Source organism: Diospyros lotus, chromosome 11 (assembly GCF_014633365.1).
Source record: "Diospyros lotus cultivar Yz01 chromosome 11, ASM1463336v1, whole genome shotgun sequence".
Taxonomy (NCBI): domain Eukaryota; kingdom Viridiplantae; phylum Streptophyta; class Magnoliopsida; order Ericales; family Ebenaceae; genus Diospyros; species Diospyros lotus.
The window spans coordinates 29,146,879-29,174,392 of NC_068348.1; the positions used below are offsets into that span (position 1 = coordinate 29,146,879).

The 27,514-nt window shown below is 36.1% G+C and overlaps 1 protein-coding gene across 1 annotated transcript; it reads right to left on the reverse strand.

Moving 5' to 3' along the window:
• Positions 1-1,028: 1,028 nt before the first annotated feature.
• On the reverse strand, positions 1,029-27,196 carry LOC127812957 (tryptophan--tRNA ligase, chloroplastic/mitochondrial). The gene is made up of 15 exons (XM_052353578.1): positions 27,020-27,196; positions 26,765-26,926; positions 24,970-25,057; positions 23,752-23,793; positions 22,942-23,031; positions 22,643-22,765; positions 21,229-21,300; positions 9,743-9,855; positions 9,537-9,558; positions 9,369-9,434; positions 7,257-7,313; positions 6,359-6,405; positions 6,095-6,176; positions 2,282-2,371; positions 1,029-1,622 (listed from the first exon to the last, which is right to left on the reverse strand). Exons 1-15 carry the CDS (start codon positions 27,088-27,090, stop codon positions 1,488-1,490), a joined length of 1,260 nt encoding a protein of 419 aa, XP_052209538.1. The 5' UTR covers positions 27,091-27,196; the 3' UTR covers positions 1,029-1,487.
• Between the last annotated feature and the right edge of the window lie 318 nt (positions 27,197-27,514).

The window sequence follows — 27,514 nt, forward strand, 5'->3', positions numbered from 1 at the left end:
CAATGACAAAAAATGAATTCAAGTCAATAAATTTACTTGTTTTTTCGTAATTTAAAAGAACTATTGACTAAATGAAAAAGAAAATGTCAATACTAACTTAAAATAATAAAGTGATGCCTAGTAAAACAAATAGAAACAACACTTTCTTATTTGAGTAAATAGAATTTTATTCATATAAAAGTCATATATATATATATATATTTTCTTTTTAATTTCTGTTCTGCTGTATTGTTGATTGGCTTGAGGCATTGCGCATGCCATTTTGTATCCTCGGTGCATTGGGCTTTTAGGTTTGATTCAAAGGGAAGGGCATGAATGGTTCAATGAACAATGAGGAAAAAAGATCAAATCAATCATCAAATGCTACCCCTGAGACCACCCAAATTCAAATGTTGCACTTTCCAAAATATCACTCTTTTTAGTGGACAACCCAACTCATCCACTCCACTCACTCACTCACTCACTTGTTCCATCTGGCTTGTATCTTGTTGATATGACCTCTCCTATTCACATTTTCAAAAAGGCTCACCCTTTTACATCCTTCTGCTTTCTTCCCCTTTTTGCTTTTCTTTGCTGCTTGATTGCCTTCTTCATTGCCATTTTGCCTGCTTGATTGTATGTGATGAGGTGGCTTAGATAGAAATTGGGCAGTCAATGGGCTCTAATTTCCTGTGCTTGTAGTTAGGGAGCAGGACATATAGGTACAATCAAGCACCCAGAAAGGCCATCATGAAGTAATTTGTCAATGAATGAAGCATTGTTATCTCAGGCTTAAAACATAGACAGTGTCTAAATTCAAACATTAAAATTAGCACAAGACCACCAAAATGTTATAAAAGTGGCCTTTTTGTGGGTACATTACACTCCAGACCCCTGAGGTTTCACTAATCATTTGGGAAATTAAATTAGCCTCCCCTCTCTCAAAAATGTATTAGGGAGTGTAATATTACAGAGCTTCAAGGGCACCTTGTGTAATGTACATTTAAACTGAAGACAATGATTTAAGATGTTTCCACAAAAACATCATATATTTACGTCCAGTAGGCCATACTTGGATCATTGTGAATGCCTTGTTCACATATGGCCTAGTAGGTTATACTGAAGCAGCTGTAACAATCAAAATATCCATGGAGAAAACATGGTTGATTAATCCAAAAGAAGAGAAAATTAAAAATGGTTGTACACAAACAAATAGATAAATCAATAATTTATCTTGGGACCAACTTGATTATTCAGATCTAAATGATTTCAATCCACCAACTCAACTAAACATGAAGGAATCTCAGAATAAATCGAATCCGAAAGGTAGGTGTTAGTGTCACTCATCACAAGATGTTGGTCTGTCTGAAAACTTGCCCCTCTTTGCCCATGAAGAATGTGCTCTTTGTACATCATTCAAAAATTCCAGGAATTGATAAAATCATCCAAGGGAAGCTGGGATCTTAAGAGACTTTTCACTCTAGTTTCTCTTGCAGCATGGAATCCACTCATCTCCTCAAGAATCCCATTGCCTGGTAGACATTAGCAAGAGTAACATCTGCTTTATCTGCAGCTTTTCTGGCGCCTTCTGCCAAAACGCTATCCAAGTACGCTGTATCAGACATAATCTGCTCGTAGCGAGCCTGCAAGTAAGTAGGAAGCCATAATGAAAGCACCATAAACAGTGAGCAAGTAAATACTATGGCCAACTAGGAAGAAGATGGATGGAGAAGCTTAAACTCGTTCTTGTTTGGATCTTGTCAAGCTTAATGTTTAAGAGTGTAAAAGCAGGATGATAAAAATAGCAAACAAGTATCAGTCAGAGACATGTCCTGATATATGAAGACTCCTGATAATGACCGGAAAGTGATTTCCTTTGACTTGATGTTTTCCTGGCGCCAAACACAGGAAAACCCAAAAAACACTTTCCAGGAAAATGTTTTCTAGCAAACAAACACAGCCTTGGATGGAATTTCCATGTTCTGTCCTAGAAGAGAGAGTACTGGTTTTATATATATCTTCAACAATTATTTTGGTATGTCCATCAAGTAATCGCAACTTTAAGATCAATGCTCAAGATTGTTTGTCTATTAGTTATTTCCATAATAATCAGGCCACTTTCTTTTTTGGGATTTTTTCTAATACAGTTGCAACACAAGAATGCACTTTAGGGGTTCAATAATCCCAAGTAACCCTTGCGAAACACAAGAAAGAAAAATGCAAGCATAAAAGAACAAGTATACAACTAATCTTGTGTTATAAGGCTAGTCATACAATAATCATGAATTCTAGAAAGAAAAACCTGGATAGGATGCAGATGATCAATCAAAGCATCAGTAAGAAGTTTCTTGAATACACCCCAGTTCATATCTTGGCATTCTTGTGCAACTTCCTGCTAACAGAAAACCATTAAGTATACACTTTCCACCTGGAAGTACCATAAAGATCATGGATAGCAACTACCAAATATATTGTTAATGTCATGTCTCAGTAAAACAGAGTTTTGGCCTGTAACACATATTGGACAATTTATAACAGTAAGCAATCTGTTTGTTAAGTATCGTGTAACCAACAATTTCTGCATCACATTACGAATTAAACAGGAGGCTATAACAGTTTAACATGTTCAGAAACAGAAACATACTTTATATCTCATCAATTGGTGTATCAAAAGTTTGCCAAAAGTAGGACATTGTGCACTTTAACTCTTTGAATATGCCCTTGTCTCTCACTCAAGTTTTAGTTTCAATGCAGGCACAATCAAACCAAAAGCAACAATTACTCAGCTTTAAGAATATAATTATTTAAGACTTACTCCCTCAATCAATGACATGTTGGAGGAATACTTTATCAGCATGATTCAGAGAACTAAAAGCTCTCAATAGAAATCTAGAATTGGAAAATAGAACAAATGTTGTTATACAGGTGCATCTGCAGTAATTTTATCTTAATTTTGTTTATTTTTCTTGATAACAACTACTACACAAAAGAAACTAGCAAGAGGAGTGAAGCCTGTGCCAACAACAACATATCAAGTCTTAATCTCACTAAATGGGATCAGCTCTAGCTTGTCAATCATTTTTCTATCCATGACCACATTTTTTTTAACACCCTTAATTAAAACTCAAATCAAACTGAGATAAAATGTATAAGACATGATTAAGATGATTTGGCCATTTGAGAAGAAGGCCAGTAGATGCTTTGGTGACAAATCATCTAAGAAAATCACTAAAGACTCTTAAAGGGATAAAAATGACCTCCTTAACCAATAAAGAGGGAAGTAAGGATGCTTTCGCATTACGAACAAAAGTAAGGTCTCTCAACAATCTCAAAAGCTCTCAAATTCATTTCCCAACAAATATGCAAAATAAAAATAAAAAAACAAAAAGCAAAAGGGTCCAAAAGAACAAATATGCCAAAAGAACAACAAAATAAACAATATTCCCTACTGTCCTTGTGCCCATTTACTCAAGCAAGCTAACATCCATCAACACAAAACTCATACCTAGATGGAGGCATCACCCACCACTCACCAAAAATGATAAGAAAAAGGCTACAGATATCGCAAGCAACTAAAAATTGTGGAACCAAAAGGTCAACCGATTCCCCTGCCTTTTTGCTTATTCAGGAGCATCAAAGGAGTTCTTTGAACAGTTAGTATAGATTCCTTTTGTTTCCACATTGTTTTGTCTTAGTTTCTAGTCAATGACTATGTTCTATTTTCTTTAAGTGACTGGCACTTTTAATGAGCTTGGATGGCTGATACTATATCCAAGCTCACTTAGTGGAGATTAAGGCTTGTGATGATGTTAATGATGGTGGATGGCTGAGATTAGAAGGGTTATTTAGAAATCAAGGGCTAGGATAAAATATCATTATATACCTTGATATTAAGTAGTCTTTTAAGATAGAAAAAAAAAAAGAAAAAGAAATCCTTAACCCTATTAGACGTCAAATTCAATACATAAATCAGGCGTTTGACAAATCCTTAACCCTATTATTTTCGTTCTAGCTTCAATTCTTGATTTTAGCTACTGTTTTGTTGTTATTTCTGCAATCATCTTTCAAACTGCATCAGTCACAACTTTGACCTTGCTTTCACCTCTACAAAATCTTCCAAAGAAAATTCTTAAATCTTAATGCAAGTTGGTTCTATGTACCATCTAACTCTGCAGTTGGGCTAAGCTCTTCTATCATTTGAGCATAGCCTCAGGACAAAAAGGTGCATCTTGTTTAGATTGGCACACTCCTATATCATACCAAAAGTCAAGAAACTAACAAATGAAAGAGTTGGGGAGAAAAATAGAACCAAACACAATTTGTAATTTTAGACAGTACGTATCACTGCAGGTCAGTAGCTATACATTAAATGTAGTCAGCTATTGATAACACTACAGGACCAGAGAAATAGATATAGAAAAAGGGCGCCTTTTTTTTTTTCTCTCTTCAATCAATAGTAGAAGAATTCTTTGGATTTAATCTTATTCTGCACATTCACAAGTGAGATCAATTGACTAATGCTAGATGGAAATTCATCAGGAGCATTTATTTTTAACACAATAAATACCAATTTTTTTCTACAGGTGCTTCCCCACTTAATGGTTTCCGTCAATTCTGATTTGTGGCATGATTGAAGACCTTTAAGTTACAAATATGAATTATGTTCCAGAAGAATTGTAGTTTACTGAAACAAAAACAATAATTTAATATGTGGTGCCCCTTATCTAAGTAAATGAATACATTCCTAGATTCCATTTAGAGGGCAGAAGAAAAATTTTAACACCAAGAAAGTGAGCTATGAAGGCAGTTCAAAAGCCATTAGCTACATATGATTCTATTTTTTACCATAACCAATTCCTGCCCCCAAACCAGAAAATCTTCTTATTCATTGCTTCCTGAAAAGATCAGATGAAGGCAGGCTTAAACAATTCTAAGATGATTCACCCATTCTACCATAATATTTTATGCCATCAATCACCCATCCAGACTAGTGGGATTAAGGCTTGATACGTTGTTGTTTTATCACCCATCCAGCCCACAAGACCAATTTTATAACTTTATGTATCCTAAAAATTCTGAGAATCTTGACTCAGAAAACTGATAAGAAACGTAATATTACAAGCATGAATCCACCTGGTCACCATCTGATTTCACGCAGCACAAAAATTGGTACCATTTATATTTGTAGCAATTAACTATCCACAATGATGGGAACAAGGCTAACAAAGAAAACAACTTGAATTGGAACTCCAGATTTTCAGGTTGTATTTCCAAGAAACCACCAGCTCCACAAAGTAACTCTAGACTTCTCCATGCACAAACATCAGTTGTACTGAGACCCAACCATTTCCATAATGTAATAATTATTAGGTTAGAAAGAATCTCTGTCGGTATTTCCAGTAACAACATCCTCAATCACCTATTTTTCTCTTAAATATAGTTTGATGTTCTGTTCAGCTCACCACACAAGGATTTTATAAAATCTGGTGCTGACCTCATATGGCAAGTTTAAAAACCTCAAACAATAGCTGGACCTAATTGTGTAACTGGATGACAATATCATGAAAAAAATTGCCTCTGGGACCAAGGAATACAACTGAGACAAATTGAAAGTTCAAAATGTTAGGATACAAAACTATCCATGTTTGCAACAATGTCCACAATTACAAAGAAAAACAGTTATACAGTGAGAGTCACAGTAATCCTCCTTTTGCAGCATGGCAAGAGAATTATGCTAAGATCTAGAGAACCAACAAGCAATGCAAGGAAGAATAACACTGCCAAATGCACGTGTGATATATGACAGTAAATTGATCCAGACTGAAATCTGACAAGCACCTATATGAGGTTTAAACTTTAAGAGAACATGCTCATAGATCAAAGGTAACAGTATTCAGTTATGTTTCATGTACAGCTAAAAGTTGTAAACTGATAACTACTTTATTAAGCAAACACTGATATATGCATAGGTTAATTACATCTCCTGTTCAAACTATTTTGGTAGCCAGATTTGGACAGATAAAATTTCAGAAGCATCTATTAAATGGGCAGATGTGGAATCAAGCTTTAAACTATTGTTGCTTTCAGTGGAATAAAATACATGAATTTCAAATACCTGCTTTGTTCTTCCTGTAACCAGCTGGTATACAGAAAGTAGGTTGTTGCATTCGGGTCTGTCAGGATTGTCAAATTCCAGGCTGTATAATTTACCAGAGACAGGAGATAAGGGGGACTTTATTACAATTCATGGAAATATTTCAAAATAGAAAGAAAGATTAACATATACAGCAAAAATGTTTGGCAGAGGGCCTAGAATGTAAATTACAACAAAGGCATAAACTGTTGGCAAGATGGAAAAAGAACTAGTAAAAAGGCTAACCCCGAAAATGAGTCAGTCTTGCATCGTTTTATCTTGTTTGCTATTACCTACAAAAAAAGGGCAAACAAAAGCAGATTACGTGACAAGAAAACATTATGGTAGATCATAGCAACTATTTCAAAAAATGTAACTCAAAACAACCCAACACTACTTTTCAAATCTTTCACACGAAAACCATATGACTTGATTTGCCACTTTCAGTTATGGTCCTTGTGCTTTCATTTTCTTTGATTTAGTTAGTTTCATAGAAAAGCAAGCAATGAGAAAGATTAGAAATGGTAAAACAATTGGATTGGATAATATTTTAATAGAAGCAGGAAATGCAGTCATGGTCAAGGAAATTATTTAACGTGATCTTTAAATCAAAAAGGATGCCTGAAGAATGGAGAAAGGACACTCCAGTGCCTGTTTACAAGGACAAATAATATGTTTAAAGTTGCAAAAATTCCAAAGGGACCAATCGGGAGAGGATGAATGAGCAAAGGTTAAGAAAAGAAACCAAGGTCTCTGTAAACTGATTTGTTCATAGATTTCACGAGGGAAGCTTATGATAGAGTTCCAACGAAATCTTGTAGAGGGTTTAAAAAAGAAGAAGAGTTCAGATTGCTTATACAGGTTATTAATGTGTATCATCAAGCAGAAATGTGTGTTAGAACTTGTGGAAAAAATGACGAGACTTTTCCAAATGACTGTGGAAGACATGCTATGCTGGAGTAGTATCTTTGGCTCAGCACGCAAGTATATAGTAAATATTATGTGATACAACATGTCATACAGTATTGCAATTAAAAATTCAGCAGTTCTATTAAATTAAAACAATATATCACATTGGACAAAATGTAAGTTATGAAGACTATTATCAAGCATGCACAAATTAATACATAAGTAGAGAACTCACATCTTTTGGATCAAGTAAATTAATCCGAGACTGATCAGAAGGTGCAGACTTGGACATCTGGTACCAAAACCAAAGAGTATTTTGTCAATTGATCTGAATGAAACCTGGCACCATAGTGTACATATCAGAAGAAGCTGTCAACAGCGGAGTTGGGAAGTAGCAAGACAAATAAGATGTTTTCATATGGAGACGAAACTATTCTCCCAGAGGAAAAATATCTTTTTCCAATATATTCTTGCAATACATCTTTCTTTTTCCTAACAAAGTATTCTTTGTAGCTTATATATCTGTTATGATTGTGATCAGAAACCTAAGACAGGTAGAAAGGTGGGTGCTGCAAATTGATTGTTTCATATATATGAGAAAGGGACACATAAGCATTCAATTTTCCGAGAGAGAATCACTGCGCCAGTAAAGTATTAAGAACCCAACCATGGGGCAAAATCTGGAAAGGAATAGATCTCTTCCAAACAATTGTTCTGCAGTTTTAGAAAAGAAAATAAAGGCCCATTAAAAGATGATAGTTCTTTTCGAGACAAAGAGGGTAAAATGTGGAACAAAAATTTGATATTTCATGGACTGTGAAAGGGACCAAAGAGCAATAGAGATTTAATATTCAGTAATAGTGGACTGGCTGTGGACAATTCACTCCCTCAAAACTGAATGTGTAAGATATCACTCATTTGAGGAATCTACTGCATATTGCATGCTTGAGAGATGGCAAATGGAGAAGTAGTTGAAGTCCAAAGGCTGACAATATGATGATTAATGCTGATAATAGTGCATGTTCCTTGCCCTACTTCTTCCGGAGAAGATATTGGAAGTATTGCCTAATCAATAAAGGAATGCATCAAAACATGTTGTTGAATTGGGAGCACTGGAATGCACTCAATCTTGGCCAATTCCAGTCACACACACACACGATTAAACCCAAAAACTGAAACACAAAATAAGAACAGAATTGAAATAGAGAAGAGATGCGCAAACCACAAGAAGACACAACAGTTTATCCTGGTTCAGATTATCCAAAGATAATCCTACATCCAGCCTCTTGATCCAGAGAGCAATCCACTAATAACTTTGAAATCAGTACACAAGAATCCCTCTCACATGAGTGCAATCGTTTATGAGATTACAAAGGCTATCTTGAAATCTAGACTTTCCTCTCAATTCACAATACTCGTACAATAGAATGATCGATATTCAAGCGACTGCCCTATGCCTTATATTTATAGACATTTGGGTGGACAATACAAGGAATATAATGGACACCACAATACCTAATATACCCCTCATACATATGTTACCGTTAGACAAAACCTAACTTAACTAATCTGCCACTTGAATATAAGTTGACTCCACTGATTTCTTCTAGGCTACACTCAATGCAAACATACAGGCTACAGCACATGTTAACTTCAAGAGTGGAGGGTATCCTTTAGTTTGGTCAAAGTTCCAACTGCATGAGGATAAAAACCTTATGACAAGCGAACAGCCATTAAGGATGTGTAAAGGAAGGAAAACTTATTGAGAATCACACATTGTTTGTTTATTGGATCCAACGAGGTTTTTATAGCACTTCAATATCAGTAGAAATTTACAAAGAATGTAATCTAGCATTTAAGACATGGGATTGGAAATGGATAAACAGAATTGAAGAGTAAGTGGAATTAACTCAGCCATAGAAATGGTTCAGGACCCAATGCAGAGCGTTTAATTTTTACTGTTTTACATGTTTCCTTTTGATATGAACAGAACCATTTATAGCTAGAGTTCTCTAGCACAGCATAAAGTATTCTTTCTGCATTCACCACATCATTAAATCATTAGGAAAACGTTAAAAGATTTCATGAGCACCACTTATTTTTTTACATATAAAATCATGCTCTCAACACAAAATACAACCAATCTCAAAGCAAAAGGAGAGATGGCATACCCAATAATGAGGTTAGGGTGAAGAATAAGTGGTATAATACCTTGATATATGTCAACAATAAACAGGCTTAAGTTTAAACCTTCATGGAATTTTATGAGTTCAAAGCTAAATGCAAAATAACTTTTTGCTTCATTGCTATGAAAATGATAAAAAGAATAAATTTAAAAAACTGAAACCTTTGAGAGACCATCAGTGAGGGACATCACACGGGCTCCAGCAGGTGGAATAAGGGGTTCAGGAACCTACAACATAAAACTAATTCAGGCAATATTCTTCCAACTGATTATGATATTTAATTAGCTGAAAGTGAAGGCTATCAAGCAGGCATCAAAAACAGAATCCACCTTAAAGATTGCACCGCCTCGCCTGTGACAAAAACGAAGTTAACAATCAACTCTCATATAATGACAGTTACCAAAACCTAACCTTTATCAATCAAATAATATAGTCGGGAGATCAACTATGAAAATAAAAGTATGAAGCTGCATAATGAATAACTAGTAATTCCATGAAATATTTTAATGGCCATCCTCACTGATATGTTTCTCACCCTCCCAGTTTCTTCCACTTTCTCCCTCCATATAAATTATTAATGCGCTCAGCCAGCTCTCGAGTCAACTCTAGGTGTTGCTTCTGATCCTCACCAACTGGGACAAAGTCAGACTGCAGAGGAATGCTGCAATTTATAAGAATCATGCATATTTAGGGTAATGGTCATGAACACAATCAATTAGGCATGTACAAGAGCTTAAGATTGCAATTAAATAAATATTCAACAAGTACAATAGCAAAGTAATCCAAAAATAGACAACTTGTAGAAGGAATTAATGTCGAGTAGTTTGAGTTACAAGTGTAATTAGTTATGCTGTTGTGTTGTTGTTGTATTTAGAAGGCTGTGTTAGTTAAGTTGTTAATACAGTTGTTGTAAGTTGTAATAGTTTGTTAGTAAGGATAGCTGGTGTATATATATCCAGCTAAGCCTTATTTCTTTATTCAATTTATTCACTGTACCGAAGTTCATTTTTCGACTTCTTCTTCTCGTTTCTTTGTGTTTCTTTCTATCTTACATCTTGAAGCCCTAATTTTACATGGTATTAGAGCTATTGACTAGCGTCCATGGCTACTAATCATGAATCCAGTTCTTCTTCCTTGCCTCATCCTTCCTTCTCTCTGTCGTCGGAATCGCAATCCGATTTCTCCTCGGTTGCAAAGGTTTTTAACTTCATTCCGATCAAGCTAGACACCAGTAATTATCTCTTTTGGAAAACGCAAATTTTGGCAACAGTTAGGGCATTCGATTTGCTATCATTCATTAACAAGTTTCCACCACCGTTGAAATATATTCCAGATCCTGCATGTGATGGATCTGATTCGCTGATAGTCAATCCTGCCTACACCAATTGGATCCTATCAGATCAATTGCTGCTAGGATGACTCTTCTCCAAGATAGATAAGGAGGTACTCACACAGGTGGTTCACTGTGAATCATCTACGGAGATATGACTTTAACTTGAAAATCTCTATTCATAGCAAACAGTGGCAAAGTGTTTTTAGTTGAAGCAATAATTACGATCAATTAAGAAGGATTATGTTTCTGTCAATGAGTATATTCTAAAAATCAAAACTATTGGCCATCCACTAATTGCCATTGGTGAACCCCTAAGTGACAAAGATTTATTGTTAGCTATTCTAAATGGCCTCGCCTCGATCATGATTATGAGACCGTGTTTAGTCTTATTACATATCAAATGGATGATATCAATTTGGTGAAGGTTCAATATTTGCTATTAATGCATGAACAACGTTTAGCAGCCAAAAATTTATCTGTTTCATCAGTTCATTTTGATTCTATTGCTTCCTCATCTATGAAAGTCAATGTTGCTTCATATTGGTCTAGAAATGGTAATGGATCTGGTAATAATCGAGGAGGATTTATGTCTCGTGGAGGTAATCACCTGAATAGAAGAGGAAGAAGTTGTGGTAGGTCTGGTGGAAGAAGAATATACTGCCAACTTTTGGAAAACCTGGTCATTTTGTGGACAAATGTTATCATCGGTTTGATAGGAATTTTCACTGAGTTCCTAATCAGAATTTTGGTAGAGGTGGTTTTTTTGTGCAGTCTGATCCACGAGTATATCTTGCTGGTCCAAATGAGTCTAATGAAGCTTTTATGGCAGAAGTAGGGTCTATGTCAAGTACTCACTGTGGCTTTTTGCCTCAGTCTCCCGATTCTCAATATCATACCTCTTATCATGGCAACTCTCCTTGGTTTGTTGATTCTGGAAAAACCAACCACATCACAACCAATCTTAACAATCTGTCGCTTCACTCTCCATACAATGGTGCTGATAAAGTTGTCATTGGTGATGGTAAGAGGTTGTCTATTTCTAATGTTGGTATCAGTCAATTATCCACTCCAATTAGTCCAAATTCTTTCATTTCCTTACCTAATGTTCTTCATGTTCCTAATATGAAGAAGAGTCTCATTAGTGTCTCTAAGGTCACTAAAGATAATAATGTTGTTGCTGAGTTTAATTCTGATTTTTGTTTGGTTAAGGACAAGGACTCCGGACTGGTGCTATTTCGAGGAACTCTTAAAGATGGTCTTTATCAGTTGATGGTTTGCTCATGCTGTCAAGCCCAAACAACCTACAAATTCTGCTGCTCCTATTTTTGTTTCTTCTAATAAATGTAAGAGACATAATCTGCTTTCTTCAGATCTGTCCTCTAGTGTAAATGTAGCCCACACAAACAATGCATGGCAGCAATGGCATGCCAAATTAGGGCATCTGTCATCTCTTGTACTGCAGTCTATTCTGAATAAAATTCATGTTTCTTGTTCAAAATCTGATGTTTCCTTCTGTGATTCTTGTAAAGTTGGAAAATTACATCAGCTTCCCTTTGTTAATTGTTCAATTACAGCCAAGAAACCTTTGGAATTAGTCTACTCTAATTTCTGGGTTCTATTATTTCCACTGAAGGGTACAGATATTACATAATTTTTGTTGATGCTCACACTGAATACACGTGGCTATACCCATTGAAACTCAAATCTAATGCCTTAGCCACTTTTGTAACCTTTCACAAATTTGTTGAGTTACAATACAACTCCAAACTTAAAGCTCTCCAAATTGATAATGGTGGAGAATTTAAAGCCTTTTTACTTTATCTTCAAAGCCGTGGTATTCAACCTTGTTTTACATGTCCTCATACACACTAACAAAATGGTGTTGTCGAAAGAAAACACAAACATATAGCTGAGATGGGCCTCACATTATTAGCTCATGCTCAAATGCCATTGAAGTTTTGGGTAGAAGCCTTCCAAACGGTTATCTACACTATCAACCTTTTACCTTCTTTACCTTTACAATTTCATTCTCTGTTTGAACTACTTTACCACAAATAGCCTAACTATATGCAGCTACAACCCTTTAGATGTTCTTGTTTTTCCTATCTTAGACCCTATAACAAGCATAAATTTGATTTCCTTTCCACTAAATGTGTGTTTCTTAGTTATAGCCATGTACAAGGTAGGGTATAAATGTTTGCATCCCTCGGGCAGAATCTATGTCTCTAGACATGTTCAATTCAATCCGGATGAATATCCCTATCCATTTTTGTTTTCACCTTCTTCTTGTTCTTCCTCTCAAAATCAGTTTGCTTTCCCTGGCCCTTCTACTAATCTTTTTCATTCTCTTCTTACTTTTTCTTCTAATTCCTCATCTCCTCAAGTAGCACAATCCCCTGCTCCTATCTTGTCTTCTTTTATCTCTGTTGGTCCTGCTTCTTCTTCTAGTCATCCTTTAGAACCTAATTTGAATCAGCAGCATTGTCAATCTGTTCAGCGCTCTTTACCTATATCTAGGGTTGCTCCAGCTCCTTCAGTTCATCCTATGATCACTCGATCCAAAGCTAAACAGCTTATTGTCACCTCTCCTTATGCCTTAGTGAGTACCCTAGAACCTAATTCAGTCCATGAAGCGCTCTTAGATACTCATTGGCATAAGGCCATAGCAGAAGAGTTTTCCGCACTGCAGTGTAATCACACATGGGATCTTGTCCTTTTTCTTTTGATATGAACATCATTGGCTACAAGTGGGTGTTTAGAATCAAATATAATTCTGATGGGTCGATTCTTAAGTATAAGGCCCGATTGGTAGCCAAAGGTTTTCTCCAAACTCCTGGGATAAACTATGTTGAGACATTTAGTCCTATTATTAAGGCTCCTACCATTCGAATTTTATTCTCCTCAGCTATCACTTTTGGTTGGGACATTCAACAAGTAGATGTTAATAATGCTTTTCTTAATGGAGACTTAGTTGAAGAAGTTTATATGTCATAGCCAGAGGGCTTTGAAAATTCTCAGTTTCCTTCTCATGTGTGTAAATTGAAGAAGTCATTGTATGGCTTTAAACAAGCTCTTCAAACTTGGTACACAAAGTTGAGAACAACATTGCAAAATTGGAGGTTTATAAGGGTTGTTTCTGATGCGTCTCTGTTTATTAAAAGGACTGCTAAGTATGTTCCATTCATATTGGTGTATGTTGATATACTTGTTACTGGTTCCGATCCTATAGCTCTTCGAGCTTGCATTCAAGATTTGGACACACATTTTGCACTCAAAACTTTAGGTGGTGTTCTCTTCGTGTTTTAGTTTTTAGTTTTGAATTCATTTTCAGTTTTGTGTTTTAAGTGTCTATTTTGAGATTACTGAAAACGCGTTTTTTTTTTGTCATTCTGAAAAATTGTTTCTCAAAATAGAAAACTGAAAAATGCATTTACTTTGAAATTTTGAAAAAAAATTATTTTATGATATTTTATTTAATAAATTTGATTCAAAGTAAATTGTAAACATTTATTAGTAAATTATAAATTTGATTCAAAGGTTTTAAACTATAATACAAGAAATAACTGATAATCTAATCGTATGTAATACATTAAAATTGCAAAGTGCTTTCTAAAGTAATTTTTGATTTGGTTCAATTATTAATTTCATGATAAATTTATTTTTAACCGATGTTAATTTTGAAATTTAGATTACCCACAACATGAGACACTGAAGAAAAGAATTATAAATTACAAAATAACATAACATTGGTTTATCATAGACAGAATCCAAAATCTTAGAAATATCATTAAAAAAAATTAATACAAAAAATCATATTACATATTTAGTTTAATATTCAAAAAAAAACAAAACAAAAAAATCAAATAAAACAAAACAAAAAAAAAATCAAATCACAGAAGAAGATGAGCAACCCCAGCAATAAGAAATCAGGAAGAAACCATCGGTGAAAGGAAGGCGATGCTTGGTCGTTCGGCGGTGGGTAGTGGCGGGTGCGATGCGGGGCTATCAATCAACGGCAATTGTCAGTCGACGGCGGTGGGCGATGGCAAGCACGATGTGTTAAAGCATCTTGTACTGTAGCATACAGTAGCTTTAGTTATAGCTTTGCGCCTTCTTTTAAGTTAAGTTGTTTAGGAGCGCTTTAGCTGTCTTCTATATAAACAGCAAAGCTAGTTGATTGTAGTTGTGATTTTCATTCTTAAATTTGAATTACGAAGTTAGTGCAATTTCTTCTCTCCTTGTTTAGTTGTTGTTTTCTCTTCTGTTTGATCACCTCTCCTAGGGTTTCTTAAGTTTTTACATGGTATCAGAACCTTCGACGTAAGTCATAGCGTCCGACTCAAATCATTGTACCTCCTCTTCAATTCCTCCTCGTTCATATCCCTCTCTTTCTTCAGCTTTGCATACTAGTTTTGGTGCAATTGCGAAAGCCTTGAACTATGTACCGATCAAGCTCGACAACGGGAACTACATCTTTTGGAAAGCCCAAGTTCTAGCTACTACTCAAGCATTTGATCTGGTTCAATTTCTAAACAATTCAACACCTCCTCCAAAGTTTATTATGGATCCAAACAGTGGCGATGTTGAAGCCACAAAATTGAATAATGACTACATGGATTGGCTACGGTCAGACCAACTTCTTCTTGGCTGGCTTTTCTCGACTATTGATAGAGATGTCCTGGCGCAGGTGATTCATTATGAATCATCTGTTGAGATATGGTCTACCTTGGAGAAATTATATTCTAGACAAACTGTTGCAAAATCTTTTCAATTAAAGCAACAATTACGTTCAATAAAGAAGGAATCTCTATCTGTTAATGACTATATTTTAAAGATCAAAACGATGGGCCATGCTCTTGCAGCCATAGGAGAACCTCTTCCTGATAAGGAGCTCTTATTAGCTATCTTAAATGGCTTAGATCATGATTATGAGACTGTTGTTAGTCTCATAACAAACCAGATGGATGAAATAGATCTAGAAAAGGTGCAATATCTCCTTTTGATGCATGAACATTGGTTAGTCACACAGAATGTGCCACATTTGACAATTGCTTTTGATTCACCTATGTCATCTTCAATGTCAGTTAACATTGCTTCTTATTCAGCACAAAATGGAATTGGATTTGTTCCAAACACTAGAGGAGGTTATAATAATCGAGGAGGTCAATTTGGCACTAGAAGAGGTAGAGGGAGAGGTAGATCAAATGGCAAAAGAATTTATTGTCAGTTTTGCGGAAAACCAGGGCATTTTGTGGATAAATGCTATCATAGATTTGATAAAAAAAAATATCGGAGTTCTAGTCCTAATTTTGGAAGGAAGTTTAGTTGGTCAGAACAATTTTCGTGATTCTCAGGCATATCTAGCTTCTATTCGGGATTCTAGTGAAGGCTACATAACTAATTTAGGTTCATATCATGGCACTGCTCATGGCACCACACCTCAACCATCTGAACCTTCATTTTTACCTTATGATCAGTCTGATCCTTCCTGGTTTGTGGACTCTGGAGCCACAAATCACATTACCTCCAATGTTAACAATCTGTCCAATCATTCAACTTATCATGGCAATGACAAAGTCACAATTGGTAATGGTAAGTCTTTACCTATCTCAGCTATTGGTATTACACAAATTTCTTCCGTTTCTAATCCTAAATCTTTTGTCTCTTTACCTCATGTTCTTCATGTTCCTCACATGAAGAAAAATTTGATTAGTGTTTCTCAATTAACTTGAGATAATAATGTTGTTACTGAATTTGATTCACATTTGTATATTGTCAAGGACAAGGATTCCAGACAGATGCTACTTCAAGGACATCTTAGGAATGGACTCTACCGACTAAATTCAGCTTTTGTTCCAGCTGCATCCAGTCACTTTGTTCATTCTATTTAGCCTATTGATTTTGTTCAGTCTACCTTTCTTTCTACATGTAATAAACAATACAAAAATACATGTAATAAGCACTCATTTTGTCATGAGTTGCCAAATCATTGTGTCAATGTAGTTCAAACTGGTTCGGATGTTTGTAAACAATGGCATGCTCGCTTGGCGCATCCATCAACTCGTGTACTACAGCTTATATTGAATAAAATTCAAGTTCCTTTTTCTTCTATTCCTTTTTGTGATTCCTGCAAGCTTGGAAAATTAAGTTAGCTGCCTTTTGCTCATTCTAAGATCAAATCCATTAAACCTTTAGAACTAGTCTATTCCAATTTATGGGGACCATCACCTGTTCTTTCAATTGAAGGTTATAGATATTACATGATATTTGTGGATGCATATACCCGGTACACTTGGTTATATCCCTTGAAACTCAAATCATATGCTCTACCCACATTTATAGCCTTTCACAAATTTGTTGAAGTGCAATACCAACACAAACTAAAAGCTTTACAAACTGACAATGAGGGAGAATTTAAGGCCTTTTTACCTTATCTTAGAAGCTTTGGGATTCAAGCTCGGTCTTCATGTCCCTACACACATCAACTAAATGGTGTGACTGAGAGAAAACATCGTCATATAGCTTAAATGGGATTAACTCTATTAGCTCATTCTCATATGCCTCTTAAGTATTGGGTAGAAGCATTTCAAACTGCAATTCATATCATCAATTTGCTGCCAGCATCACCCATTAAATTTACCAGTCCATTTCAGTTGTTGTTTGGGAAATCTCCTAACTATTTGCTTCTTCAACCATTTGGTTGTGCTTATTTTCCCTTTCTTAGACCTTATAACAAGCACAAAATCGTCTAAAGTAGCACCATCCTTAACTCCTTCCTTGTCAATTACAGCTTCCAATCAACAAGCGCCAGTAGCTTCTCATGCTATAAGTTCTCCTTGTGAACAACCATCTCCTCAGTCTTTTCCTCCTCCTTCTAAATAGCTGCCTTCCGTTTCCAAATCTAAACCACCTGTAGCTCCTTCCATACATCCTATGCTCACCCGATCTAAAACACAAAGACTTGTTACTGCCTCTCCTCATGCCTTAATGAGTAGCCTAGAACCATATTCAGTTCACGAGGCTTTGCTAGATTCTCAATGGTTGTAGGCTATGCAAGAAGAATTTGCAGCCTTGCAAAGGAATAAAACATGGGATCTTGTTCCCTTTTCAGCAAATATGAATTTCATTGGAAGCAAATGGGTGTTTCGGGTCAAATATAAATCAGATGGTTTTGTTCTTAAGCATAAAGCAAGACTGGTAGCTAAGGGTTTCTTACAAACACCTGGTGTAGACTATGTTGAAACTTTTAGCCCTGTTGTGAAAGCCCCAACAATCAGAGTATTATTTTCCCTAGCTGTCACTTTTGGTTGGGATATTCAACAAGTGGATATCAACAATGCTTTTCTAAATGGTGATTTGGAAGAAACTGCTCACATGACTCATCCCGAGGGTTTTGTTAGTTCCCAATATCCCTCTCATGTTTGCAAATTAAGGAAGTCCCTATATGGTTTAAAACAAGCACTTCGTGCTTGGTATATAAAGCTGAAATCTGCATTTCAGAGTTGGGGTTTTACTAGAGCTACATCAAATGCTTCTCTTTTCATTAAACGAACAGCCTCTTATGTCTTGTTTATTTTGGTTTATCTTGATGATATTCTTATAACCGAGTCTGATTCTACTGCTCTTCAGTTGTGTATTAAAGATTTGGACAGAACATTTGCATTAAAAACCCTAGGTTCAGTCAATTATTTCTTAGGGTTTGAGGCTTTTAGGAATACAACTGGAATTTACTTAACTCAAGCCAAGTACACTATGGATTTGTTGAAGAAAGCTAACATGTATGACAATAAATCTTGTCCAACACTTGCAACTTATGGGTTTTCTCTTACAAATGAAGGTGAAATGTTTTCTAATCCATCATTGTATCGAACCCTAATTGGCTCTCTTCAATACTTGACTTACACTTGATCGAATATTGCCTTTGTGGTTAATAGATTAAGTCAGTTTTTGGCAGCTCCTAAAGTGCAGCACTGGGTTGCCTGTAAGCGCATGCTCAGATATCTGAAAGGCACAGTGGGTTATGGTCTTTTATTCTCTCTCTCACCTGAAAATTTAACTATTTCAGTCTACACTAATGCAGATCACGCAGGGTGCAAGGTTACAAGGCGCTCCACCAGTGGTTTTTGTGCATTTCTTGGCTGTAATCTGATTGTTTTGGGCTCTAGAAAACAAACAGTGGTTGCTCGGTTAGTAGGGGAAGCTAAATACCGAGCTATAGCTCAAGGAGTAACAGAATTACTATGGCTGAAGTCATTATTTTTAGAGCTGGGGTATTTAGATACTCTTTCTTCTAAGCCTATTGTGTGGAGTGACGATTTGGTTGCTAAGAGTATGGCTGAAAATCTAGTTTTCCATGGGAGAACTAAGCACATAGAGCTTGATATTCACTTCATTCGAGAAAAAGGTTGAAAAGGATGAAATAGAAATCAGATATGTGCCTACAGAACATCAGATTGCTGATGTTTTCACAAAGGGGCTAACTAAGGACCGTTTTTAGTTTTGTGTAGCAAGCTTGGCTTAAAGTTTTCTCCAGTGCACAAGGGTTGCAATTCAGGAGAGTCCTAATTGAGGGGGAATGTTAAAGCATCTTGCAGTATCCTGCAGTTCAGGAGATCATCTTGCAGTTCAAGAGAGTTCTAATTGAGGGGGAATGTTAAAGCATCTTGCAGTATCCTGCAGTTCAGGAGATCATCTTGCAGTTCAGGAGAGTTCTAATTGAGGGGGAATGTTAAAGCATCTTGTACTGTAGCATATAGTAGCTTTAGTTATAGCTTTGCGCCTTGTTTTAAGTTAAGTTGTTTAGGCACGCTTTAGCTGTCTTCTATATAAACAGCAATGCTAGCTAATTGTAGTTGTGATTTTCATTCTTAAATATGAATTACAAAGTTAGTGAAATTTCTTCTCTCCTTGTTCAATTGTTGTTTTCTCTTCTGTTTGATCACCTCTCCTAGGGTTTCTTAAGTTTTTACACGATGCTCGCTCGTTCGGCAGTCGAACGATGGGGGGCGGTGATGTCGGACGCAATGCAAAGGCTTGTGACAGGGGGCAGTTGACTGCGGTGATCGCGGTGGCGGTGGTGGGAGCGGTCGACGGTGGTGATGGTGATGGCGGTTGTGGTCGACGACCAAAAGAGGAGAGAGGAGAGGAGAGATGTGGGTCTCTGCAAGATTGGGGTGGGGTAGGGAGGGACTGCTGGATGTTTTCCGCGTTTTCAACATTTTGGGTGTTTTCAATTAGTTTTAGCTGAAAACACCCAAATGTTGTTTTGGGTTTTCTTTACAAAAATTTTTCTTATTTTCGAAAATGCGTTTTTGAAAATAAAAAAATAAATGCGTTTTCAGTGTTTTGAAAAACTGAAAACTCAAAATGAACTGAAAACGGTAAAGAGAACAAGGCCTTAGGATCTGTCAACTACTTTCTAGGTTTTGAGGCATTTAGAGATGCTAATAGTATATATCTCACTCAATCAAAGTATACCTTAGATCTACTGAAAAAGGCAGCCATGCAAGATTGCAAACCCTGTGTTACCCCTATGAACTTGGGAGTGTCATTGACTGATAAGGGTGATTCATTTTCTAATCCTTCTCTTAATCGAACTATCATTGGATCTCTCCAATATTTGATCTATACTCGGCCATATATAGCTTTTGTGGTGAAGAAGTTAAGTCAGTTTTTGTCTTCTCCCAAATTGCAACATTGGCTAGTTTGCAAACGGTTGCTACAGTATCTTAAGGGAACTATCAGTCTGGGATTGTTGTTTGCTCCTACTTCTAGAGATTTGTCCTTAACAATTTATACGGATGTCGACCATGCTGGTTGCAAAATTACCAGGCGCTCTACTAGTGGGTTGTGTGTTTTTCTTGGTCAGAATTTATTGGTTTGGAGCTCACGAAAGCAATCTATAGTGGCCAAGTTTGTTGGAGAAGCTGAGTATCAAGCAGTGGCACAAGGAGTGACTGAAATATTGTGGCTCAAGTCTTTGTTTTCTGAGATAGGATATCCTTGTGGTCATGTTCCTATTTTATGGTGTGATAACCTAGCAGCCAAAAGTATAGCAGAAAGTCCAATGTTTCATTCTCGTACCAAGCACATTGAGATAGATGTGCACTTTGTTCGTGAGAAGATAGAGAATGGGGAGATTGGAATCAGATGAACATCAGATTGCTGATATTTTTACCAAGGGTTTGTCAAGGGACAGATTTTCTTTCTTGTGTGATAAGCTAGGACTAAAATTGTCACCTATGCACACCTTATTAACTGCAGCATCAGTTAATCCTAAACTCAAGTCTTCTACCTCTGTCAGGGAGTCTAATTTGAGGGGGAATGTAGAAGGAATTAATGTCGAGTAGTTTGAGTTACAAGTGTAATTAGTTATGTTGCTGTGTTGCTGTTGTATTTAGAAGGCTGTGTTAGTTAAATTGTTAATATAGTTGTTGTAAGTAGTAATAGTTTGTTAGTAAGGATAGCTGGTGTATATATATCCAGCTATGCCTTATTTCTTTATTCAATTAATTCACTCTACCAAAGTTCATTTTCCGATTTCTTCTTCTCGTTTCTTTGTGTTTCTTTCTGTCTACATCTTGAAGCCCTAACTTTACACAACTAACAATAGCAAGTCAATGAAAGAAATGGACTCGGTACAGCCTATTGGATCAAATTGCATTAATGCCTCATTGGCACAAAATTACCTGATACAAAAGAATATCAGAAGCCATCAAGACAGGGTATGTCAGAAGAGCAACACCAACATTTTCATCCCCCTACAAGCCAAAACAAAAGAACCAAAGTTTATTTGAAGAAATTACAAGATGGAAAGTAAGAAGAAGGCACTAGGGAAAAAACAAAAAGGCAAATATGATTTATAGCTGAATGGACCAAATGAAGGTGATCAAATGACAACTGCTGATCTCAACCATTTGTGTGTGAAAACTTTTATAACTTCCTATATATTTGGTGTGATAGAAAGAAAAGGAGGGCAAGGAGGGAAGATATATAGGTTTTCCATGCTTGTCCATGCGTTAGGAAATATAGGTAAGGACAATGTCTATAAAATCTCTAATTTTCCCTCCAGTTGGTGGGGTCCACGGGACAGCTTCAAATGGTTTCACTTCAATTCCTTTTTACAGTTTTGTCACAAGAGAGACACTACAAACAATAGTCTTTTTCTCCCATAGTGGGTGCACTCCATTGTTTTCTTGTTTTGGGGGGATTGCGGCAGTGGAATGCCTATGTATGGGAGTTCTGGAAAAATGAAGCAGCTCTAAAAATATCCATTTCGAAGTCTACAGTTAATTAAGTGCTAGGGCATCCAGGGTTGGGTGCATGTAATATTATTATATAAAGGATCCAATGGATATATAAGAATTATTCCCACCAGTAATTGTTTTCTGTTCTCAAAGAGAAAACATGAAAAATTAAATAGAAAAATGTGGTTGCGGGAATTGCTTCTGAGATTTGTTCCCAAGAAAGTTTTCTAGAATTGATCATTTTTTGTATAAGCAAAATGAGTAATAAAATTAGAAAATTGAATAAGTTCCACAGGAAAAAAAAAGTAAATATATAAATAAAGGGCACAACATCAGGAAGCAAAAAGTTTGCACGAGCTTAATTTCAACATGAAAGCCCTATCACTGCATGTCAGTGGCATTTATTCTTAAAGAAGTAATTATGAACTTTTTTTGTCAGACACAGTTATGGCATTTTGATGTATGCCATATGTATGCTCACATGTGGAAAACCATAGATTTTGAACTAGTTAACAAAATTAATAAATGTTTCTGTGTGTGTGACATGCATGTACCCACATTTGTATAAACAATAGCTTCTGAAACAATTAACACAAGTATGATACTAAAATATAAAAAAAATTCCAACAAATTTGAGCTACCAGACCATTTTCATAATATGAAAGCAACCTACTCTTCTTTTCATTTCTCCATTAGGAGTACAAATTTATCTTACATGATGAAAAACAAGCTTATCAAACAGATCTTTCAGTTCATTAAGTTTGCCAAGGAAGAATAACATATCAGGCATTGAAGTCCTAGAACCAAACTATGCAAGGCAATAATGGAAATAAAGCATCATATAGCAAAGACACACCGTTTTGCGAGATTTCTCTTTAAATTGAATCATCCTATTCAACCAACCAATTGGGGTAGCAGAACTCAGCAGCCACATCAATTCTACATGAGCACGAACATGAGATTGCACAAAGACAGCAGCCTGTGCAAACAAAGACAAGTTATTATGTCTCTCCTTTCCATATAAAAACAAAAAGTTCTTTTATTCTTTCATGGAAGAACAAGTTATTTAGGTATCCATTTACATCTAGGAATAAATGAATAGCATCATAACAGATTCTAAAACAACTTAACTGAGGGAAAATAAGTAAACCAGACCTTGGAGGTGTCAATGCCGCATGCCATATAAATGGCAGCTGTAGCTTTTGTCGCTCTAGATAATTCTTGTGCATCATATGGTAGGGTTATCTGGGAGCAGTCAAATAGTGGCAGCTTAGAGTTCAGAAACATGAAAAGATCAGCAATGAAATAGATAAGTAGAATAGATGCAAAGGTGCTGGAGAGCTTTGCTATTATTTGAATGCAAATCTTTAAAAATACTATGAACTTTGTCCTAAGCATATCTAAAGGCTATAGTGATACAATAAATGCTATTTGAACACAGTGTTTTGACATTCACAGAATTATAAATACTTCTTCAAGGAATTATCAACTACTTTTCAAAAATTCTAAACACTTTTTAGACACAGCAAAAATGTTAAAAAATTTGAAAGTGTGTATGATTTTTGAAATGTAGTTGATAATTTTCTGAAGGAGTGTTATTAATTCCTTGAAGAAGTATTTATAATTTTGTGAGTGTCAAAACGATGTGTTCAAATAGCATTACAGATAGTGATAATGAAAGGCCCCTCAAACAAATACTACCAAGCACAAAACAGATAGTATAATGGATGCAGAAGCATGGATCGTATAAAGTTTCCCAAACATCACAAGACTCCTAATCTTCTTTAATGCATACATATGTGTGCCTAATTTTGATATTTGATATACAATAGAGTCAGAATTCGGAGAAAGCCAAAGGATAACAAAGTGAGGATACTGTGAACTGTCACAACAGCAAACCACATAAACTAACTCAGGTGGCACCACATCCAACAAGATAAAAGTGGGGGTAATAAACGAACATACCGCATGCAGGTCAACAATGAAGAAGAGAGTATCATATGAATCCTGCAAGGAGCAAACAGAGCATGATAGAGCAGAAGATATTAGGTGGGAAATTAAGATATTTTAGCAGAAAAAACAATTGAGGAAAGTATAACTGATGCCTCTATCTGCAAATATTCTATCAAATCAAACAAGAGAGAGGGGTTCTGATAGATTATAATGGAAATGCATCCCATTTTTCCACATATGTGATGCTGGCACAAATAATTACATATGCAATAATCTTGAAAGTGATTTTATCAAGTTAAATGCAAATAAATTTGCAATATAGTTAGCCAGTAGAGAAATTAGGCACTGCATAGGCAACCATCTGACTTATACAAAACACATGCAACAAAAATTTCAAGATGCATCAAGGTGTTACCCGCCATTGGTTAACCAGTTGTCTCAGACTCTGAGGTGAAAGAACACTATATTGCTTTTGTAGTTGAAAGATATCATTTACAAATTGGTGTAACCACCATATTGCAGACAGTGTTATAGAAACCGGACAAAACCCATATTTAACGGGGATGGCATGTAGAAACTGATTTAATCAATCAGTGAAAATACCCTATCTTGACGTAAAATATTAAATAAAGTTAATGAATATAAAAATTTAGCAAGTCAACAGTTCAAATTGGATTGCACTTTTGGCAATATGACTCACGCTGAAAAAAATTAGGTGGTCTAGCTGACAATCCAACCAGTTTGACAAGCAGATTCAATACAGTAATGGACACAATTTCTATGCATGTTATGTCCAGCAACATTAGTTACTGGCACCACTAATCTGATAGACAAAAATTCCCCCCCCCCTAAAAAAAAGGGCTAATTTAAGGGCCCTTAGCTAGAGAAAACATATGTAATGCTGTCACTTACCACTTACCACTCAAGCAACAATTGCAATCATCTACTAACAAATTCTCATACATGAATTAGCAGTGATGTTGCAGACTCTCCATAGAAGAAAATACTGCCAACAGACTGGAGATGGCAAAGTTGAACTATTACTTAAAATGGAAGTGACAAAGTTGAACAATACTTCAGAATAAAAGTGGCAATAATATGACATCATTATAAAAAAATGGAAGTGACTATAATGTTGAAATAATATAAAGTCATTAGATCAGAGATCAACAAATTTCATTCTTAAATTTAGTTAAAACATGTGTACCATAAGATGTAAAGTAATCCAACCTGTAATGCGACCCAATTCTTTATGGCACCAAGATAATTGCCAAGGTGTATAGACCCTGTTGGTTGAACTCCAGAAACTATCCTCTTCCTGTAAATTTAAAAAAAAAAAAATGGTTTAAAAATGTCCACTGAAACAAGAAGCATCTAGAAGACAGAAATTCAGTAATTGGTACATAAGCAAAACTGCTTCATAACTGAAGCAAATATAAACAGAAATTCCAAGTTCCAACACTATTTAGCTAGTGGATAAATAGTCTTTCCATGCTGACTGTATCATTAAGATTATAAAAATCTAAAGCACCCAACATCACATATAACCAGGTCGGAGCATGTGCAAGCAACCACTGGGTACATCAGAGACATTGCTCTTGTTAAATGTTAGAGCAGATCCCGTCTTTCTGTTGAAATCAACCTCAAAACTATTGTTGCTCCTTATTACTCATTATGTTCCTTTATCAATTACGTACCTGATAAAGCTTGTGAGAAACTATCAATTTTTTCATTCTCATGACCCAATCCCACATCGGTAGTTTCCTAGGGAAGTCTAAAGTACATTATGTGGTCCTACTAACCCAAGAGCTACCTACAACTAGCAGTGTTAGGTGAGAACTTGTGATGTTAGAGGCAACCCATGACCACTACTGAGTGGGATTTCTGGCCTAGCAAGGACGCCAACAACTAAAGGAAGGGAGTTTGTCACAATCAAATTCAACATTGATAGTTTACTGGGGAGGTATTGGTTATATTACTTAGTCCTGAGAGCCTAGGAATTACCGTTAGTGAGTACTTTCGATTGAGAACTCATGGTATTGCAAGTGATGTAAGAGTCAACGTAGGACCATTACTGAGTGGATGCAGGCCGAGAAACTATTTTGAGACTAGTTTGGATCAAATTGGGAGATGGATTTCTAACTTAGTGAGATGCAAAAATTAAAAGGGAGGGAAATTGTCATGACCAAATCCCACAGTGGTTGCCTATTGGGGAGGTCTTCGGTATATTACCTAGTCCCATTAACCTAATAGTCACCTTCAGTAACACTTTTGAGCAAGGACATGTGGTTAAGGGGATGCACTTGAAAACAAATACATTTTCTCTAGAACCTAGCACTTATTGGATAAGGCCTATAATCATTACTGCAGCCTTTAGAGGCACCCATAACCCACACTGACAGAGGGAGACTGTTTTGGGCAAAGGATGCCAGGTCAACTTTGTAACCAATCTATCAGTCAGAAAAATAGTGCCACCTGTCCAAGTGCCACTTCCACCTCAAAACAGCCAGGCTGGTCCTCCAAGATTTGCAACCTATTTATGGGGTGTTACCCTCTCATTGCAAGGGACCTCAAAGAGGCCAATTTACAAACTCGAGGCTAAGGATTTCTTGCATGGCTCCCCTCTCCCCCTTTATTGCATGTTTACCCCGCTTCTAACCTTGAGAGTTTCAAGGCTCTTTGGTGCCAAGCACCGCTTCCCAGAAGACTTTGCTCACTCGAGCCTACTTTTAAATGAACATCACTTAGTCATTCAGACAGAATAATTATCACTTATTTATAACTATTACTGCAATAGTAATAAAATTGTATCAAACCAATCATTTTGACATTCTGAATTGCAAACAACAGAATGTAACCGATACTACTTAGTTTTTCAGAAGGAAAAGAGGAAAAGGAATCGGTACTACAATAGTAATCTATTTACTGCCATCTTAAAACTAGCCCTTCATCCCAACATTTCGCAAGTTAAACTACAGTCTAAACAAATCCAACATCAAGCAGTCCAATCGTGCTTAATCAATACTTTACAGAGCTCGGAGAAGCCTCTTTGGCGGTGGCTTCCGGTACTGAGAGGCTGCAAAAGCACCGGGAATAACGCGCAGCTGCTCGGCGCCCAACTGGGAGGCAACAATGACAAGCTGCTCCACGGTTTCTTAACAATCTACTTGCGTCCACACAGCATGACCTGCTTGAGATTATATCACTTCATTGTCAATACTATTCTAAACCCATCGAAGAGTTAGTTCACAATGCATAGCTACTGATTGCGGGAGAGTACAGTGAAGAGTAGAAGAATCGTGGGGAAGCGTTGGAGAGAGTGCCGAAGTGAGAGAGAAGCGGGCGGGCCATCTTCTTCTTCCTCTTTCTTTCTGTCCTCTTATCCGCCAGACAGATTGGGTATTGTTCGATCAGCCGAGGGTTCCGCGGCCTTCGGTTCTCCGAAGAATAACGGCAGCCCCTAAATTGATGGATGGAAAAGGGTGAAAATTGAATGAAATGTATTCTTTTGGGTAAATTATTCAATAATGTTATTTTTATATTAATTTTGACATTTTATAACTTTAAAGTGTTTATGATTTTTAAAATTAATTAATAATTATCTTAAAAAAATATTTACAATTTTATGAGTGTTAAAAGAATGTATAAATAACATTATTATAAAGTATTTGTATAATTTTTATGGTTAGAATTTTTTTTATATGATAATTTAATTTTCTTATTTTAATTACACATCTATATTTATAATTTTTTAGTCAATTTAATTCTTATACTT

Bases quoted from the DNA above. Each gene is read 5' to 3' on its own strand.
- LOC127812957 (XM_052353578.1), bottom strand. From the start codon at position 27,090: ATGGCCCGCCCGCTTCTCTCTCACTTCGGCACTCTCTCCAACGCTTCC. The intron at 7,314-9,368 runs GTTTCAGTTTTT...TTTTGGTACCAG, and splicing joins TCACTGATGGTCTCTCAAAG to ATGTCCAAGTCTGCACCTTC. The intron at 2,372-6,094 runs GTATTTGAAATT...TTCTGTTAGCAG, and splicing joins TTACAGGAAGAACAAAGCAG to GAAGTTGCACAAGAATGCCA.